This window comes from Palaemon carinicauda, chromosome 1, assembly GCF_036898095.1.
Source record: "Palaemon carinicauda isolate YSFRI2023 chromosome 1, ASM3689809v2, whole genome shotgun sequence".
Classification (NCBI taxonomy): Eukaryota; Metazoa; Arthropoda; class Malacostraca; order Decapoda; family Palaemonidae; genus Palaemon; species Palaemon carinicauda.
The window spans coordinates 87,512,932-87,530,994 of NC_090725.1; the positions used below are offsets into that span (position 1 = coordinate 87,512,932).

The 18,063-nt window shown below is 34.6% G+C and overlaps 1 protein-coding gene across 1 annotated transcript in view; it reads left to right on the plus strand.

Moving 5' to 3' along the window:
- The first annotated feature begins 2,633 nt into the window (after positions 1-2,633).
- LOC137642630 (bifunctional protein GlmU-like) overlaps positions 2,634-18,063 on the plus strand; it is a 33,997-nt gene continuing 18,567 nt past the window's right edge. Inside the window, exons 1-2 of the mRNA XM_068375353.1 lie at positions 2,634-2,766; positions 12,472-12,537. Of these exons, the coding sequence (XP_068231454.1) occupies positions 12,493-12,537 (45 nt within the window). The 5' untranslated portion in view covers positions 2,634-2,766; positions 12,472-12,492. The remainder of the gene's footprint in view (positions 2,767-12,471; positions 12,538-18,063) is intronic.

Below are 18,063 nucleotides of genomic sequence, written 5' to 3' on the forward strand. Positions count from 1 at the left end.
TTAAACAGGCTGACATGTCTTTTTATAGTTATATATGAATTATCTGTATTAATGTTGTTAATGTTTTTTTAAAATATTTGATTTTATTTTTTCATTACTTCTTAAATCGCTTATTTATTTCTTTGTTTCATTTCCTCACTGGGCTATTTTTCCCTGTTGGAGCCCTGGGGCTTATAGCATCTTGCTTTTCCAACTAGGGTCGCAACTTGGCTAATAATAATAATAATAATAATAATAATAATAATAATAATAATAATAATAATAATAATAACTGAATGCCATAACAAAAGACAATGCATATATATTGCCCTTGATCGAAGTGTTGCTCATAAAGGTATGGTACATTCAATATCAAACCGTTATAGATTTAAAATATCTCTATCAATAAATCCCAATTCAATAAGAAAGCTAGAGAAAAACTTTTAGCCACTTCAACAATACTGATGATTGATTGATTGATTGATTTGAAGTTTCCTGACAATAATGATGAAAGTCTTGTGTCCCTTAATTAGTCATAATTTTCTTCACCTTTACGACATTATATTAACTTAATTAAATGTTAGTTTTTCCTTAAGAAAGTAGAATAGCGACCTCAAAGAATATTTAACCCTACCCAAATAAAGTAAAAGCAATAAAGGAATATCCATGGCCAAGTACTTCCCAAGACATACCTGGTTTTCTCGCGCTCACTGGTTATTACTGAAGGTTTGTACACAATTTGGGGGAAATTGCAAGACCCCTAGAGGTTTTAAAATGCAAAAAGTAATAGCTTGGGGAGTTCAAGAAGAAAGGGACTTTAGCGAACTGAAAGCTGCCTTAGCTAGTTTTAGTTACTCGCATTACAGCGAGATAATGAACGTACGCTTTGCTTTTCAGGAGCTGAAAGCAGAAAAGAATTATGGTAACTTTAATCTAGATTCTAGAGGCACGGTCCATGAAGTGGGTTCTAGGGAGGCATCGGTTCTTTTGTTGGGTTAACAAATTCAATTTTGTTTTGTAGGGGGGATTTAATTACTAGATAAGCTGGGAAGAGAAAAATGCTGTTAGCATTCATAAGAGGTTCTGACCACAAGGCAGGCAAACATAATAAAGTATCTGATGCCCTCCCCAGAGGTGCTGTAATAGGGGTAACTGGATCACAGTAGAGGAAGGAAGATCAACAGGTCCAAGATGTTGGATCAGATAGTCATAAAGTAGACTAAAATAGAAAATAGAAAAGAGAGAGAGAGAGAGAGAGAGAGAGAGAGAGAGAGAGAGAGAGAGAGAGAGAGAGAGAGAGAGAGAGAGAGAGAGAGAGCACCTGAATGTGGATGACAGACTGATAGAGGATACACACATGGGTGTCTGAAAAGAATGCCCGGATGATCCAAGTGTAATTTACTTCGAGTGGCTGAGGCGTAGGTAGAGAGGGGCAGAAAAAATGGATTGGATAGACAAGTGTGAGCTGTGGTTAAGGAAAATCAGACAGCTATCTTCCATCCTGAATATGCTATGCGGAAATTTAGTTCATAGCGAAAGACATATTGTACATGAGAAGTGGGAGGTGAATGACGTGCACGGGGGTTCATCCTCACTTTTTAAGTTAATCGAACCATCCACACCATCCACATAATGCACAACACTATATATATACTGTGTTTGTGTGTGTTTGCGTTACAAGACATTAATAATGAAATAATCAATTCCAGTAGAAAACTACTGCAATTTCCTTAAGATTAATATAAAGTTTAGGGGTTATGCATTTTATCTTCAGCATACACCTTCGTAGCCTTTAAAGGGAAAATTGCATAACTGTAGGCCACAAAGACGCTAAAGACAAAATTTCAATGAGGAAATAATAATGATTAAAAATTATTCTCTCTCTCTCTCTCTCTCTCTCTCTCTCTCTCTCTCTCTCTCTCTCTCTCTCTCTCTCTCTCTCTCTCTCTCTGTAATGTGAACAATTTCATAATTCTTCGCAATAAACCAATAAATTACAAATAAGTCCATTTCAGAGAAAAATATACACTATACCTAATAACCAACATTCTGAGTAACACAGGCCTCACTTCAAATTTACAACGAATGACTAATTCACACGTGTTCCTATCTGAACAACGTTTTTAAGAACAGCTTTTGATTAGTTTCACATGAAATTATCAAAGAGCAGTTATCGATAATAAAAAAGTAACAAAGCATCAGATATAAACTCCAGACAAATCGTGTCCCTGGATTTTTAGATTGGGGTGGGAGAATTATTAATCCTATATACCATTTAGTTCTGAAGATTTGTAAATTTTAAATTTCTGAGCTTACATACACGCTCCCATCCCTAAGGATTTTAAACCTTCAATTGGCCAGTGATATCAAACTCGCTGTGTAAATTGCCATACCATATCAACGTAACGCATCTTATTAAATTAATTGAGTAACCTTTTCAATCCAGCAGAGGTTTGCTCATTTCGAGCCTTCATTACTATTGAGAAAAATTGTATAGGTTATTGAACAGAAATCATTGTTTCTTTCTTCAAAAGAAATTGTGATCCTGTCAAAATCTTCTATGGTTCGTCCTTGGCATCTCAATTGGTGACATCATCAAAATTGAGCCAATGGGTCTACAGTAACGCGGTCACGTGATCATCCCCAATACCATTCTAGTAAGACAAGTTCCACAACTTAACGTCGTGGTTGAGTCACTGAGTGATAAGTGATTGTTATTTCATATTCGGAGATTTGGTGTAAAACGCCTAAGTGCATTTGACAGAATCCAATAACTCAAGGGCAATTGTAAGTATTTGTAATGATCTAGTGATAAATTGGTCGTGAAACACATAATGCTTTTATACGAGCATTGTAAATCCTGTTAAGATGTACACTTACTTGCCGGCGCTCACACATACATGACAATCGTGAGCAAGAAAAACAAGGTTCAAGGATCTAGATATTAGGACGGTTACAACCGAAGGAAAAAGTAGAGAACAAATAATTCCTATCACCAAGAAAAAAAAATTTTCCTTGTAGAATACAGTAATTAAGAAATCTTTTGAAAACTGTATAGGATCTCGCTTAAAATATTCAAAACGCTCTCAATTATATTCTCAGTACAGATTTCGAGTTATTTTTCCTCGATTTCAGAAAGAGAAAGGGAAATTTTCAGAAAATTTCCCATTGAAGAAGAAATGCATAAAAAACTCTGGGAATATATGGTAAACTTGCAACAGAATGTCCAAAACAGACTGGAAATGCATGGTTTATATGATAATAATAATGTAAAACTGCATTGATGCATTCGATTCTATAAACCCAGAGATGAATGATCTGTAAAGATCATAACTACAGGTGACATGATAATTTGGATACGAATTACATGAACAAACCCCCATATATATATATATATATATATATATATATATATATATATATATATATATATATATATACAGAGAGAGAGAGAGAGAGAGAGAGAGAGAGAGAGAGAGAGAGAGAGAGAGAGAGAGAGAGAGAGAGCATAGGGGATTACACTAGTGTTAGACCAGCAACCCTGAGCAGTTTTGTTACATGAACGAGATACCAACATATAAAAGTGCCGGGGTGGCACTGCAGCAATGGGGTATCAGACGCACTTAACGAACTTCATCCATAAATGTGAAAAAAACCTTAGATCTCTCTCATTTTTATAATTGGAATAAAGTTGCAAGACTAACTTTATATGACAAAGCTTGACTGTCTGAAAACTTTTGTTCGGTATACTTTTCCCCAAAATGCCTCACATGACCTGTTATGTCTGACAGTGTTAGTAATATTGATGTAAATGGTAACGAGAGAGAGACTTTGGGTGCTTGCACATGTCTTATGTGGAATAGTTTACCAAGCAAAAATTTTTCAAACAGCTAATTTCTTTCAAAAAGGATTCGTCTAGCATCGCTATTCCAATTTTGAAAAGGCGAAACCATAGGCTTCAACATTTTATATGGATGAAATTCTTATGTACCACTGCCACTCCGCCAGACTCTCTTTTCTGCATATGTTAGATGACCCCCAATATATTTCCATTTCTGAATGATGGTACCTTGTTCGTTTAACCAAACTGACCTGGGCTGCCGATTTATGTTGAGACAGCAGGTCCCAATGTTATGTGTGTTAGTCCGAGAGCTTGGACAGTCGATTTTTTTTTATACACTTTTTAGGTTCAAGGTCGAGGCAATACGAACTGGACTTTGAATTGAGTAGGGGTTATAGTAGTGAGTGAGGCTGGGTGGTTACGTTATAACCCGGTGAAAAAAAAAAAAATAAATAAATGAAGGGTATATAATAACAGTCAGGACGAATGTTTGGAAAGACATTGGTAATTTATGGCACCTAGGATAAAGATGTTAACTTAAAGCAACAAGCAGCCCACGCTTATTTTTTAAATATAACCAAACAAATATTCTCACAAATGTAGATCATAGTTACCATAACAAGGGTATGTATGTACTAGGTCGTTAAGGCTATACAGCATCATATGTGACCGAAGCTGTATAGTTTAGGCAAGGCTACTATCTTCATTTAGATTAGCACCAAGAAAAGGGCATACCCTTTTCCTAGCCAAGAGCTATTTACAGTATACTACGTACCACTTAGAAAAAAAAAGATAGAAAATCACAAATGATTAGTTTACCACGTCACTTTCAAACCGAGGGAAACACCGAGTGTTATATCTCCTTACGGGTATAATATTATGCCCCAAAAATTAGAGTATTCTCTGTCGACTTCACATTGAGCACACCCATTTAACACACGAGTGTTTTATGACTGTCCAACATTAGCCATATAGCTTTGACTGTTTGGTACCTCTGACAGTGAGGCATTTATTGACCGAATGCCCAACTCTTGGGTACCTAAGAAGTAGATTTCTGTCTGAGGTTTGAGGTTGGGATGACAGATTCATCCTTACCAAGATTCCTGGAGAGGATGTCCTGTGCGACATTAGGGTCACTTTTAGATTTATTTCAAAAGCAGGTCTTCTGAAAGTTATTTAACTTTTATACTGAGCTTTCTGCTTTCACGGTTTTAAATTGAATTGTTTTTTTATGTATAGTTTATTTATAACAAATGGTATCGGCGTCTATGACCCTCGATGTCACGATGCCATTAAAACCAAAATAATTAATTCAAACCACGTCATGTGCAGGAACTTTAGAAACAATTGTATGTTCTACATTTTCCTACTGAGAAAAAGAACAATATAATATGAGATTGAAATCAGCATCTTGCTTACTTGAGCTCTTTGCCGTAGCATTTAACTGCTATATCTCAAGGCATGGGAACCGTACCACTATAAAATGCCAAAATAATAGCTTAAATTTAAGTCACACAATTTCAGCCAATATATTGCGCTTCAATAAGACTTTAGTTTAAAAAAATACAGTTTACATGAAATGAAGGTTAATAGCATATACAATTTATTAATAATAGCCAAAAATACAGCTGTAATAATAGTCAGATAAAACCAATCAACTTATTGAAATATACTAGTATGCCAGAAAATTGCATTTTTTGGTGTAGACTTCTAGTTTTCATAGCGCGGTGCTTTAGATTACAGGTGTACTAGACAATCACAGCTGATGCCATTAGGGCTTATATATCTATATCTTTATTTCCGGAATAAGAATAAGCCTTTCAATATTTTGTGATTGAAAAGGTAATCCTTGTAATGCCTTTAGCGCAGCAAATCAGAACACCAAAATAATTTCTGAATTCGGCAGAGATTCTATATTCTGCTTCATCAACCTTCCAAAAACTGCTGAAGAATTATTCACTTGAAAAGTGACCCAAATTTAAAGGGAGCTACAAAAGAACACACCCCTTTTATCAATTAATTACTTTGAACATTTTCTCGTATTTCTTTTTCGAAATTTCTATGTGAAGCAATTTATTTAATTAGACGCTAGCGATTAATAATAGAAAAAAAGTCTATAATAATTTATAAATTGAGAATCTAGTGAGATGTTTAATTAAAAGAGGAGAGCTTTTACACACTTTCGTAGTTTTAGTCATCGTTGGAGTTAATAGCAAACCGGTATAAGACATTAATCTTTAGGTAAAATCAGTGCCCACATCCGAAAACCCTATAGTGTTCTCCTAATTTGGTTTAAAATTAAATTATGTCCCCATATATATATATATATATATATATATATATATATATATATATATATATATATTATATATATATATATATATATATATATATATATATATGTGTGTGTGTATGCATATATATGCATATATACATACATATATATATATATATATATATATATATATATATATACATACATACATACATACATATATATACACACATATATATATACACACACACACACACATATATATATATATATATATATATATATATATATATATATATATCTCACCTGTCACGTTCAATACTCCCCGTCACTGAGGTAGGGGGGAGAGGGAGTAATTATACCCTAATGAGAGGATGATGCGTGTACGTGTATCCTATCTTCATATTTAGCTATCATTTTCAACTGGTCACATGCACTATATAGTCCTTTAAAGACCTTGGCTGACATATACTTCAACCAACGTCTAATTCAGAATTATAAAGCATGTTCTCTGTAAACTTGAGAAATATAAAGAGAATGTAGTTGCTATATAACCTTTGTAATGATTGTAATACATTAATATTTTCATTGTAATCTACATCAGCTAGACACCATTGCTTTCAGATTTCATCATTACGACCCAGATGTGAATTTTCTAGATTAACGAAAGGCAAAAAATATCCTGTATCATGTACAATTGAAAAGGAACAAACAGAACATATCCAAGGGGCAAAGGAACTGTTTCGGGAAATCTTCACAAATTTTAAGTTGAATCATTTTTTATATAAAAGAACTCGGGTTTTCACCTTTTTTTCGTACCGTTGGTGAATAATGTCAAATATGACCTGGAAAAGCCCTAGGTCTTACGGGACGCGAAACCATAAAATAACCCGAGTTGAAATATATAATCTTATGAATTATAGAATATCGCACTTTCTAAAAAATCCAATGAAGAGTATATAAATTCGGTACAAGATTTGGGCAATGAAAATTTACGGGAAAAAATAGCTACCATTTATCCTGCTATTTCTCATTTATGACATTGACCGCTTGAAAAATTTGAATATTCATAACAGGAAAATGAGATTTTAAGAATTTATTTGAAGAGAAACCTCTCAATCTATTATAATCACCCAATTAATTGAACTTTTTTGTCCACAAAGAACATGGCCATCTAAATCACACCGACCGTTCCTTCAAACGCATTAAATCGTTCAATTTACTCGTGGAATTATTCGGAATGTTCTTGAATTTTTATCTTGTGGTCTTATAGGCTCAAAATGACATGTCAGGGACATTATATATATATATATATATATATATATATATATATATATATATATATAATATATATATAATATATATATGTATTTATATATAGTGTATATATATATAAATATATAAATATATAAATATATATATATATATATATATATATATATATATATATATCCGTTCTCTCTCCATTATAACAACTAATGGAGAGACAACGGATATACAAAATATCATAATATATATATATATATATATATATATATATATATATATATGGGATAGAGAGAGAGAGAGAGAGAGAGAGAGAGAGAGAGAGAGAGAGAGAGAGAGAGAGAGAGAGAGAGAGAGAGAGAGAGATATTTCATATCAAGAAGACCACGCATGTTGCCTGACATGAATGATTAACAGATTAGTCATGTTCCAGGGGTGAGCTGAGTCAGGCGATGTTTTCTCTTCACTTTTCGACGTTATGTATATTTTCAAATCGCCAAAACGCCCAACTACTGTATATCCCAAAGAGCATAGTTCACAATCAACAAAAGTGAATTGAAAGTAATGTTCATCAGAATATACCCAGTTTCATAAATATAATTTAACATTACATTTTCAGTTTCTGCCTCTTATTTAATATAAAATATGGATAAATAGGTGTTTCTACACGCTTGACTTCGAGGAAAAAATTGTCTGATACAAATAAAAGAGATGTGGCTTATAAAGCACTAGGGGGTTTAAATGCAGATTTTTCAAAAGGAGCACCTATGGGAATATTGCACCCATGGAAATATGACGTTTAATTCGAGTGTGTTCTTGTCTGTCTTTTCCAGGGAGCAATCGTAGCCATTTCTATGAAATGCCTGAATTAAGAATGAAAAATCTTTCATGGCTTAACTTAGCGTGAAAACCCTCAAATGACAAGAAAATGGTCTTTGCAGCTCCATGCCTAGCACCATTGCTGTAATAAATCAAACAAAGATACAAATGTCCTTGGAATTTTAAATGTGCTAAGGGAGTAAGTTCATGAATGGGCAAAACGGGAAGCTATGTTGATGTGAATGAAATACAAATTAAACTAAAAATATAAGACAATATAAAGTAAGCGCGATAGTGAATACATGGATCACAGCATTTTTTATTTAGTCAAATGGATAAGTAAAGATCAGCACATTGGTGAAATAAGTACATAATTCTGCAATGTTGTGAGAAAGGAGTACAATTTGTGTTAAGGGAAAACCATGACATGTAGGAGAAAAACGTTCACTATGCTGATGATGAACTTTCTTTGAGAATCATTTACATTAAACAGATCGGAATACAAAGTTGTCTGCAAAAAAAAAAAAAAAAACCTGGCTCGTATCTAATTTGGCAGTGGCATATGAATTGATTAGTTCATGGAAGGCATCAAAGGTTTAATGGTTACGGAATGGGCCTGAGGCCTCTTACTATTCAAGGAACGAACTTACTGCAGAATATGCATACATACCGTGTATATATATATATATATATATATATATATATATATATATATACATATATATATATATATATATATATATATATATCTTACATAACTAGTCCACTGCAGGACAAAGGATTCGGATATGTCCTTCCACTCGCGTCTGCTTATAGTCTTTCTATGCCAATGTATACCCGCAAATTTTCTTAGCTCGTCACTCCATCGTCTTCTATTCCTTACCCTTCTTTTATTTGCAACCTCTAAGGACCCATTCTGTTATTCTTAATGTCCATCTATTATCTGTCATTCTCATTACATGTGCTGCCCACGTCCATTTCTTGTACATGTTAGAATATCCTCTACTTTAGTTTGCTCTTGCATCCATATTGCTCTTTTTCTGTCTCTTAGTGTTAAGCACATCATTAATCTCTGCATAGTTCTTTTAAGTTGTAACTAGTTTATGTTTTAATGCTTTGGTAAGACTCCCAAGTTTCTAATGCATAAGTTAATACTGGTAAAACCATCAGATAAAATACTTTTTAGATTAAGTGGCATTTTACTTTTCATAATCTCATTCTGTTTACCAAAAGCTCTTCACCTCATGCTTATCCTTCTTTTAATTTCGGTCTCATCACCTTATTGTCTGGATTAAGTACTTAGATTCATTAACAATCTCTAGAGGTTCGTCCACAATCCTTATTTGTTGTCTCTGCATTTTTATTGAACAATATCTTAGTTTTATTCATATTCATTCTCAGGCCAACATTTCTGCTTTCTCTACTAAAGTCTATCATCGTTTGCAGTACCTCCCATGATTCACTAAATAAAAATATGTCATTGGCAAGTCTTTAAGTTGGTAAGGTATTCCCTCTTAATGTTAATTCCTAAATTTCCCAATCTAAATTCTTAAAAGCTTATTCTAGTCACGTTGTGACGAGATGGGATCTCCCTGTCAAATTCCTTTCTCAATTGAAATTTTCTCATTATCTATGCTGTACATACCATACAGATATCTTCAAGATGTGTTCTAACATAAGATTCATCTGTTTCTTGTCTTTGAAGGGCTTTCATTACTGCTGAAGATTTCACAGAATCAAGAGCTTTCTCATAGTCTATAAAGGCCATATGTAGTTGTTTGTCATACTCTGTTGATTTTTCCTTTAGCTGGTTGATTACATGGATATGGTCACCTGTTGAATACCTGCTTCTAAAGCCTGCATGTATCTGCTTTTGTGATACTTTTTTCTCTCAGATACAATTCTCATTAAAGGCAACTGCCTTAGTGATGTCAGTGTGTTTCTTGCAAAAATCCTTTTATTACTTTCTTCAGATTCTATGACTTTAGCCTTGGAATTAAAGATAGGACAATTATTCCATTTCGTATGTTTTATTTTTACAGTACTAGGTGATAGGTTAACCAAGGCACCAGCCACTCATTGAAATAATACAGCTGATTTATTGGGTCCTTTGACTGGCCATGTAGTACCACACTGGATACCTCTCTCTGGTTATGGCTCACCTTTCCTTTGCCTACACATACACTGAATAGTCTGGCTTACTCTTAACACAGTCTTCTCTTTCCTCATACAATTGGCAACACTAAGATAACCAAAAAGATTTTCACTTGAGGAATTAATTACTCTGCTGTAATTGGTGAGTGGCCACTTACCTCTTGGTAAGGGTAGAAGAGACACTAACTATGATAAGCAGCTCTTCTACGAGAAGGGAACCTCAAAATTAAACCATTGTTCTCTAGTTTCGAATAGTTCCATTAACCTCTGTACCATGGTCTTCCACTGCCTTGGGTTAGAGTTATCTTGCTTGAGGCTACACCCAGGCACCCTATTCTATCTGTTCACTTATACCTTTTCTCACTGGGATATTTTCTCCGTTGGAGCCTTTGGGCTTAAAGCATCCTACTTTTTCCAACCAGTGTTGTAGCTTAGCTATTAATAGTAACAAAAAATTTTTTATCAACTGATTATTGTTTTACGATATTTTACAATGCCATTTTCAAGCGGTTCAGGTAAAATTAAGACTAATTCAACATTGGCATTTCAAAGGTTATAAGAAAAATGAAAAAATGAATGTTTTAAATATATTCACAGGCATACAAACATGACACATGTCTGCACATATATTTGTGTGCGCAAGGGAGAGGTAATTGACTGTGTGTGTGTTATATAGGGTATTCCGCGCACAGCTAGGGGCACTTTGTGCACGTTTATGGATTGATAAATTTTGAGGAAACTATTTGTGAAAACTTTACTTCAATAATAGTGAGAGATAAATTCATCTCGATTGTTCACTTTTTCCCCTTACTATTCAAAGTCCTCATTTCAGTACCGTGGAAGGTTGATTAAACCATTGCAAATATTTTCAACCTCTTCAAAAATTTATCTTAAATTCGGAGCTTAAAGGATGAAGGTGGCAGGGATTCACTTTTTTCTCGATATAAAACCTGATAGTTGTCATAATTGTGTGATATATATATATATATATATATATATATATATATATATATATATATATATATATATATACATATACATATATATACATATACATATATATATACATATACATATATATACATATACATATACATATATATATATATATATATATATATATATATATATATATATATATAATCAACTACAATGGCATTTAGTAACGAATTTTTCCTTTGGGAATGTATATTCACTGGAAATCTGTGTGATATATGCTTCTCTCTTGATAGAATCCATTGATCAAGTCATCCCTAAAGGCAGTGTTCCGAATCAAGGAATAGGTCTGAACCCTTGCCCAGAGAATCAAAGAATAGGTTCGAATCCTTGCCCAGCCAGAAGCAAATATCATAAATGAATTTCCAGTAGATATACATTCATAAAAGTAGAGTTCGATGATAAATGTCATTGTGGTTGATAATTATAATGATAAAAATCATGAGTGTTAGAGAACACACAAACATATATATATACATATATATATATATATATATATATATATATATATATATATAAATATTGTATATATATGTATATATATACTGTATATATATATATATATATATATATATATATATATAATTTATATATATAAATACTGTATATATATATATATATATATATATATATATATATATAAATATAAATACTGTATATATATATATATATAATATAAATACTGTATATATATAAATAGTATTATATATATATATATATATATATATATATATCACAGGCCAATAACATTAAGTCAATATTTGAAATGAGACCAATTTCAATTAGGATTTTTTGAAAACCACTAATGTTATTGATACATATTAATACACACACGCACCACACGCACGCATACACAAACACACACACACACATATATATATATATATATATATATATATATATATATATATATATATATATATATGTGTGTGTGTGTGTGTGTGTGTGTATGTATATATATAAAACAGGAAAATAACATTAGGACGATATTTGAAACGAGACCTATTTCAATCAAGATTTTCCAAGCAATTGGCTTTTACATATATATAACAAACCAATTATATGAAAAAAATATTCTATAAAAATTTATTGTTATGCTCCTTTAACTATCATTAATTAATTTGTCTTTTCTTCTTTTCAGTTAGGAAATTAGCATCAAGACATGTGCGCGAAAGTCCATATTTTACGCCTCAAACCAGGACAGGAGGTAAGCAGACATATTTTTATTACCTTTATAATAAATATATATATATATATATATATATATATATATATATATATATATATATATGTATGTATGTGTGTGTATCATATATAATTATATATGCATAATATATATACACATATACAATATCACCATCATCAGCCCTTGCTAGTCCACTGCTGGACAAAGGTCTCATACACCCTTCTCCTCGCGTTTGTTTACGACCTTTTTATGTGTCAGTCTATACTCGCCAATTTTCTGAGCTCCTCAATTCATTGTCTTCTCTTCCTTCCCTTGCTTCTTCAACAATCTCTAGGGGCCCATTCTGTTATTCTTAATGTACATCTATTATGTGTCATTCTCATTACATGTCCTGTCCACGTCCAATTATTTTTCTTATTTGTTAGAATACCCTCTACTTTAGTTTGCTTTCCTATCAATGGTGCTCTTTTACTGTCTCTTAGTGTTATTCCCACCATTGAGTTGTAACTAGCTTATGTTCTAAGGCTTCAGTAAGGCTCCAAGTTTGTGATTTATAAGTTAATGCTGGTAGGACAATCTCATTAAATACTTTTCTTTTTAGAGAAAGTGGCATTTTACATTTCACAATCTCATTTTGTTTTCCAAAAGCTCTCCATCCCATCCTATCCTTCTCTTATCAAATGTATATTATATATTATATGTATATATATATATATATATATATATATATATATATATATATATATATATATATATATATATATATATATATATATATATATATATATATATATATATATAAAGTTAAGACTGAAAAATACCAAATATTTTGAGTTTAGCCTTATAGTTTCGTCCTCCATCAGAAGTAATCCTTTGGCTATCGCGAGTGTTCTGTTCCAGGCAACTCCGCGACAGCAGGTATATTTTTTTCATTATTTAAAGAAAATTTCTTATCTATTTTCTTCATAAATTCAATCTTTCATAAGCCTTCCTAACACTTATAACCCCATTGCACACACTTAAAACACTTTTTAAACCGTAATTTAATTTTACTACAGACATCTTTACATACAAGTAAATGAAAACATTTAAATCTGAACACTCATCACCGTATATGCTTCTCGGCCAGGTTAAGCCGTTGACCAAACTATATGCCCATTTACTGTGGCCTAAATATACATGTATTTAAAATATACAGTTTTTTAATAACACTGATGTTGTACTAAACCGTATCCAGTAATAATGATTGTAATAGTCACCTAATAGTATTGTATTTTTAAATAAATCACGGCTAATATACATCTTTTCCATTTTTTAGGAGTATAGGCTCTTCCAAACTACTGCCTACTGCCTACTCTTTCCAAATCATCTGATTTAGGCAAGCTTCATAATGATTACTCTCTCTTGTTAAAGGATATTATTATTAATTGAACTATCCTTTCTACTTTACCATATAAAATTATATAGTTTTTAGTAAAACTACTTTTCTCCTATTATATTTTCTGTTCATTTTAATAGCATATCGAAGTTTAGTGTTTCATCTTGGTTGTCGATGCCCGCCAATTTTAGTCTTTACCTTGATAACAAAGCTTATGAAATTATTGACTTTTTTTTTATTTCTTAGGTAATTTTTATACAATTTGGTTTACCTTTTAATAAAACGAAAAAAGTGTAACGTAATAATACATTAATCATATTCTTAACGTCAATTGTAACAACTAAGGTAAATTGTTTACTATCTAGTAAAAAGTTGAAATGCAAGGAAAACAGCTTGGTTGCTATCTGAATTTGCTTTTCAAAACAAAACAGGTATTTATAACTTATTGAAGTAGACGTTGGGATAAAGAGGTAGAGGAATTTAGGTTAGTTTATAATTTGGTCTCCAAAAGGAACTCGCATGATATAGAAGTATATGCCACATTACTGTAATTTACATGATTATTTTTTCACATAATATTACTATTTATAACAATATGAAAAATATTAAACTTATCTGACCTCTGGAAGCCGCGATATGAAGAGGAAGATGGGCGAGATGGCCATGTCGTCCTGATGGAAGGTTCCTATAGGTAGCTTTTTAAGGGATATTTGGCTACAAAGATATTCCCAGAAAATTGACCTTTAGGTCTCCAGAATTCTAACTCCTGGCGCGAATATCCTTAAAATTTCTCTTAAGGATATCGCATAATATTAGGGTATGTATATCTTGATATGACACATAGCAATCTTCACCCCGAATAGCGTTTTCGTTTCGAGGGGGAAGAGTGGCGAAAAACAAAAGGGGAGCCGTTATCAAGGTTACCCTTCCTCCCGTACTACTACGAGTATCCAAGATGACGCTCATTCCTTGTAGCATTGAGCATGGTGCTACAGATATAGTAGTTTCGGAGGGGATCTTGCCTAAGCCTTTTCTATGGAAAAGGAGGGCGGGTCCATCAGGACAACATGGCCATCTCACCCAAAAATAGATTTTTTGCTTCCCTCAAAATCCATTTTTTGGGCTCAAGCCATGTCATCCTGATGGAAGTTTACCAGAGAATTACGAGAAAGTACTGTATCTGTGGATTTTCATAGGTGCCTTAACCTTGGGACGAGTTTTCTATGGTCATCCGGACCATTGAGACAAATGACGTTACCATTATCCCTCATTACCACTAATCATGGACAATGTTAGTGCTTCCTGCCCCCTGCAGGGAAGAGTCATACTAGACAGTAGAAAAGGGGTCTCAAGGTTTGTATATATTGTATGAACAAGCATAAGTATCAACTAGATATATAAAAGTCTCACGGTTTATATATGTTGTCGGAACGACTAAGTATCAACTATATCCATTGTTTGTAAGCATACAATAATATGAGGTTTACTTAGTTAAATAAGTAAGAGAACTCTGGCATATTTATTGTGCTAATTGCAGGGCGAAATAAGACGCAATTACACTCTATTGGACATTTATTTCGAATAAATGACCAAATGAAATAACGAGTGTAACGTGTTAAGGGAATTATACGTACAACGTATACAGAAAATATTTTTCTCCCTGAAAGGGAAGAAATGATGAGTGCCACGCTAAATTTGAAAATTTTTGATAAAATTTTCTAATATAATTTTCTGTAAATGTTGTATACTATCAACACTGTGTACTATGTACACATGGCACAAGTGTTACCTGTATAATTCCACACCTGAGGTTTTGAACAGTCTTAAATGTCACCATGGTGACACCCGCTTAAAAGGTATCGCACTGGAAGTGTTAACACCTTTTCACCCTAATTGATAGTCCCAATCAATTAACTGTTCATCGCAGCACTAGACGCCAGGTTTTAATACACTACCTGCCGCCACCACATAATGCTCCAGTTCATGGACTTGCTTTGCGTAGTGTTTGTAGAACACTCTGGATGACTTCCATCCAGTATATGAGCGAAGACGCTCAAAGTCCATATACTGAAAAAAGTTCAGTGATGAAGAAATTTTTCTCGGATCATGACCTGCTGGTGTACTGTCAGGATTCGCTCTGCGAATGAAGTAGGCGAGCCTCACCCTCAGTTGTTTTAGGGATAAGTTTGATCCTGAAGCTTCTCCTTTGAAGAGCTGTCCTACCCTGGAGTCTAAAGTTCTACGAAGATAGACCTTTAGAGACACTACTGGACACAGAGAGACATCTTCCTTCTGAGGGCAGATTCTCCAGGGACCCCATCTCTTAGTGGGTAGCTCGTTCTTGGCGAGAAAGGTTGGATCAGGAAAGAGATTCAGTTCTCCCACTTCTGTGAACTGAATGTGACCCTCATTTCTTGATAGGGCTACTATTTCACTAACTCTAGCCCCGAAGGCTATAGCGAACAGGAAAATAACCTTCTGGGTTAGATCCTTTAGAGAACAATCTTCATTGTTCACAGATGAAGCATAATGTAGGACCTTGTCCAAGGACCATGAAATGGGCTTCGGAGGAGCTGCAGGCCTAAGTCTAGCGCATGCCGATTCATATTGTCTTCTAGTTGACTTAGACTTGCATTTTTCTAAGAAGTCTATGCTGCCTTTTGAGATCCCAAATCTTTTCCTAACCGCTAAGGCGAGAAAATCATGAGATGAAGGTTTTGGGTTCTCTGTGATGAAGCGAAGATAGTCGACTTCTGAACCCGTTGAGATAGTGCTGGGTTCGGTAAAAGGACCGGCCTCAGCCTGAGTTCCATCACTAGGGGGGGAACCAGTTTTTCTTGGGCCACTTGGGGGCCACTAGAGCTGCCGTTCCCTGGAAGGATCTCAGTTTGTTGAGGACCTTCAGCAGGATATTGGATGGAAGGAACAGGAAAATCCAGGTCCATTCATTCAAACCTAGGGACATGGCGTCCGTTGTCTCCTCTAGAGGGTCCTCATATGGGGCTACATATCGAGGTAGTTTCTTGATGTCGCTCGTCACGAAGAGGTCGATCTGCAGTTCCGAGACTTGTTCCAAGATGGAGGAGAATGAGTCTGCGTCTGGGGACCATTCTGACTCTATCGGCTTGAGCCTGGATAGAGCGTCTGCTATCACATTGCGGAACCTTTGTAAGTGAACTGCTGATAGGTACTATCTCTCTAGACAATGGATGGCTAATATCACATGGTTGATATGGAACGATCGAGCCTTGTCGGTTCCGACATCTCACTATCACTTCGCTGTCCAAAATCAGCCTGATGTGAACTGATCTGTGAGGGGAGAGTTTTCCCAACGTCAAGAGGACTGCCATGGCTTCCAAAATAATGATGAGAAAGGCCTTGAACAGAGATGACCAAGTCCCTTGGACTTTCCTTTGATGGGAGTGAACTCCCCATTCTTCCGTCAAGGCATCCATGTGGATGGTCATCGACGGCAGAGGTGGTTGCAAGGGCATGGTCCTCATTAAGCTCTTGGCATTCGACCACAGGTTGAGAAGTGATCGTAGTAAGGCCGGTATCGGTCATTTTAGATCTCTTCGAGTGTTTGATGCGTATCTTCTCCAGTCTCTTGACGCATCTTTCAGCTGTGCTCTTAGCACTGGGTCTGTTACTGCTGCGAACTGGAGAGAGCCCAGTACTCTTTCCTGTTGGCGTCTTGAAATCCTGTCGGATTTCAGTAGTCTCTTGACAGACCCTGCGATCTCCCTTCTCTTCCCTGAGGGAATGGAGAGACGGTGTGACCTTAGGTTCCAATGGATTTCCAGCCATTGAAACCCTTGAGCTGGAGAGAGTTGAGACTTCTTGAAGTTGATCTTGCATCCCGGATGTTCCAGGAACTGGATAATTTCTTTGGATGCTTGCAGACAAGCCGTTTTGGATGCTGCCCGCACTAGCCAGTCGACCAGGTACGCTGCTACCTGAACACCTTCTAGGCGTAGTTGTTGCACGACTGCATCTGCAAGTTCCATGAAGATACTTGGGGCTATGTTTAGTCTGAAGGGTATGGCTCTGAGAACATACTTTAACTTCTGTAACTTGAATCCTAGGTAGGAGGAGAGGGGGAGACTGACTAAAAGGTGCCAATAGGCATCTGTCAGGTCTATCAAGACTGTGAACGCCCCTTTTTGTAA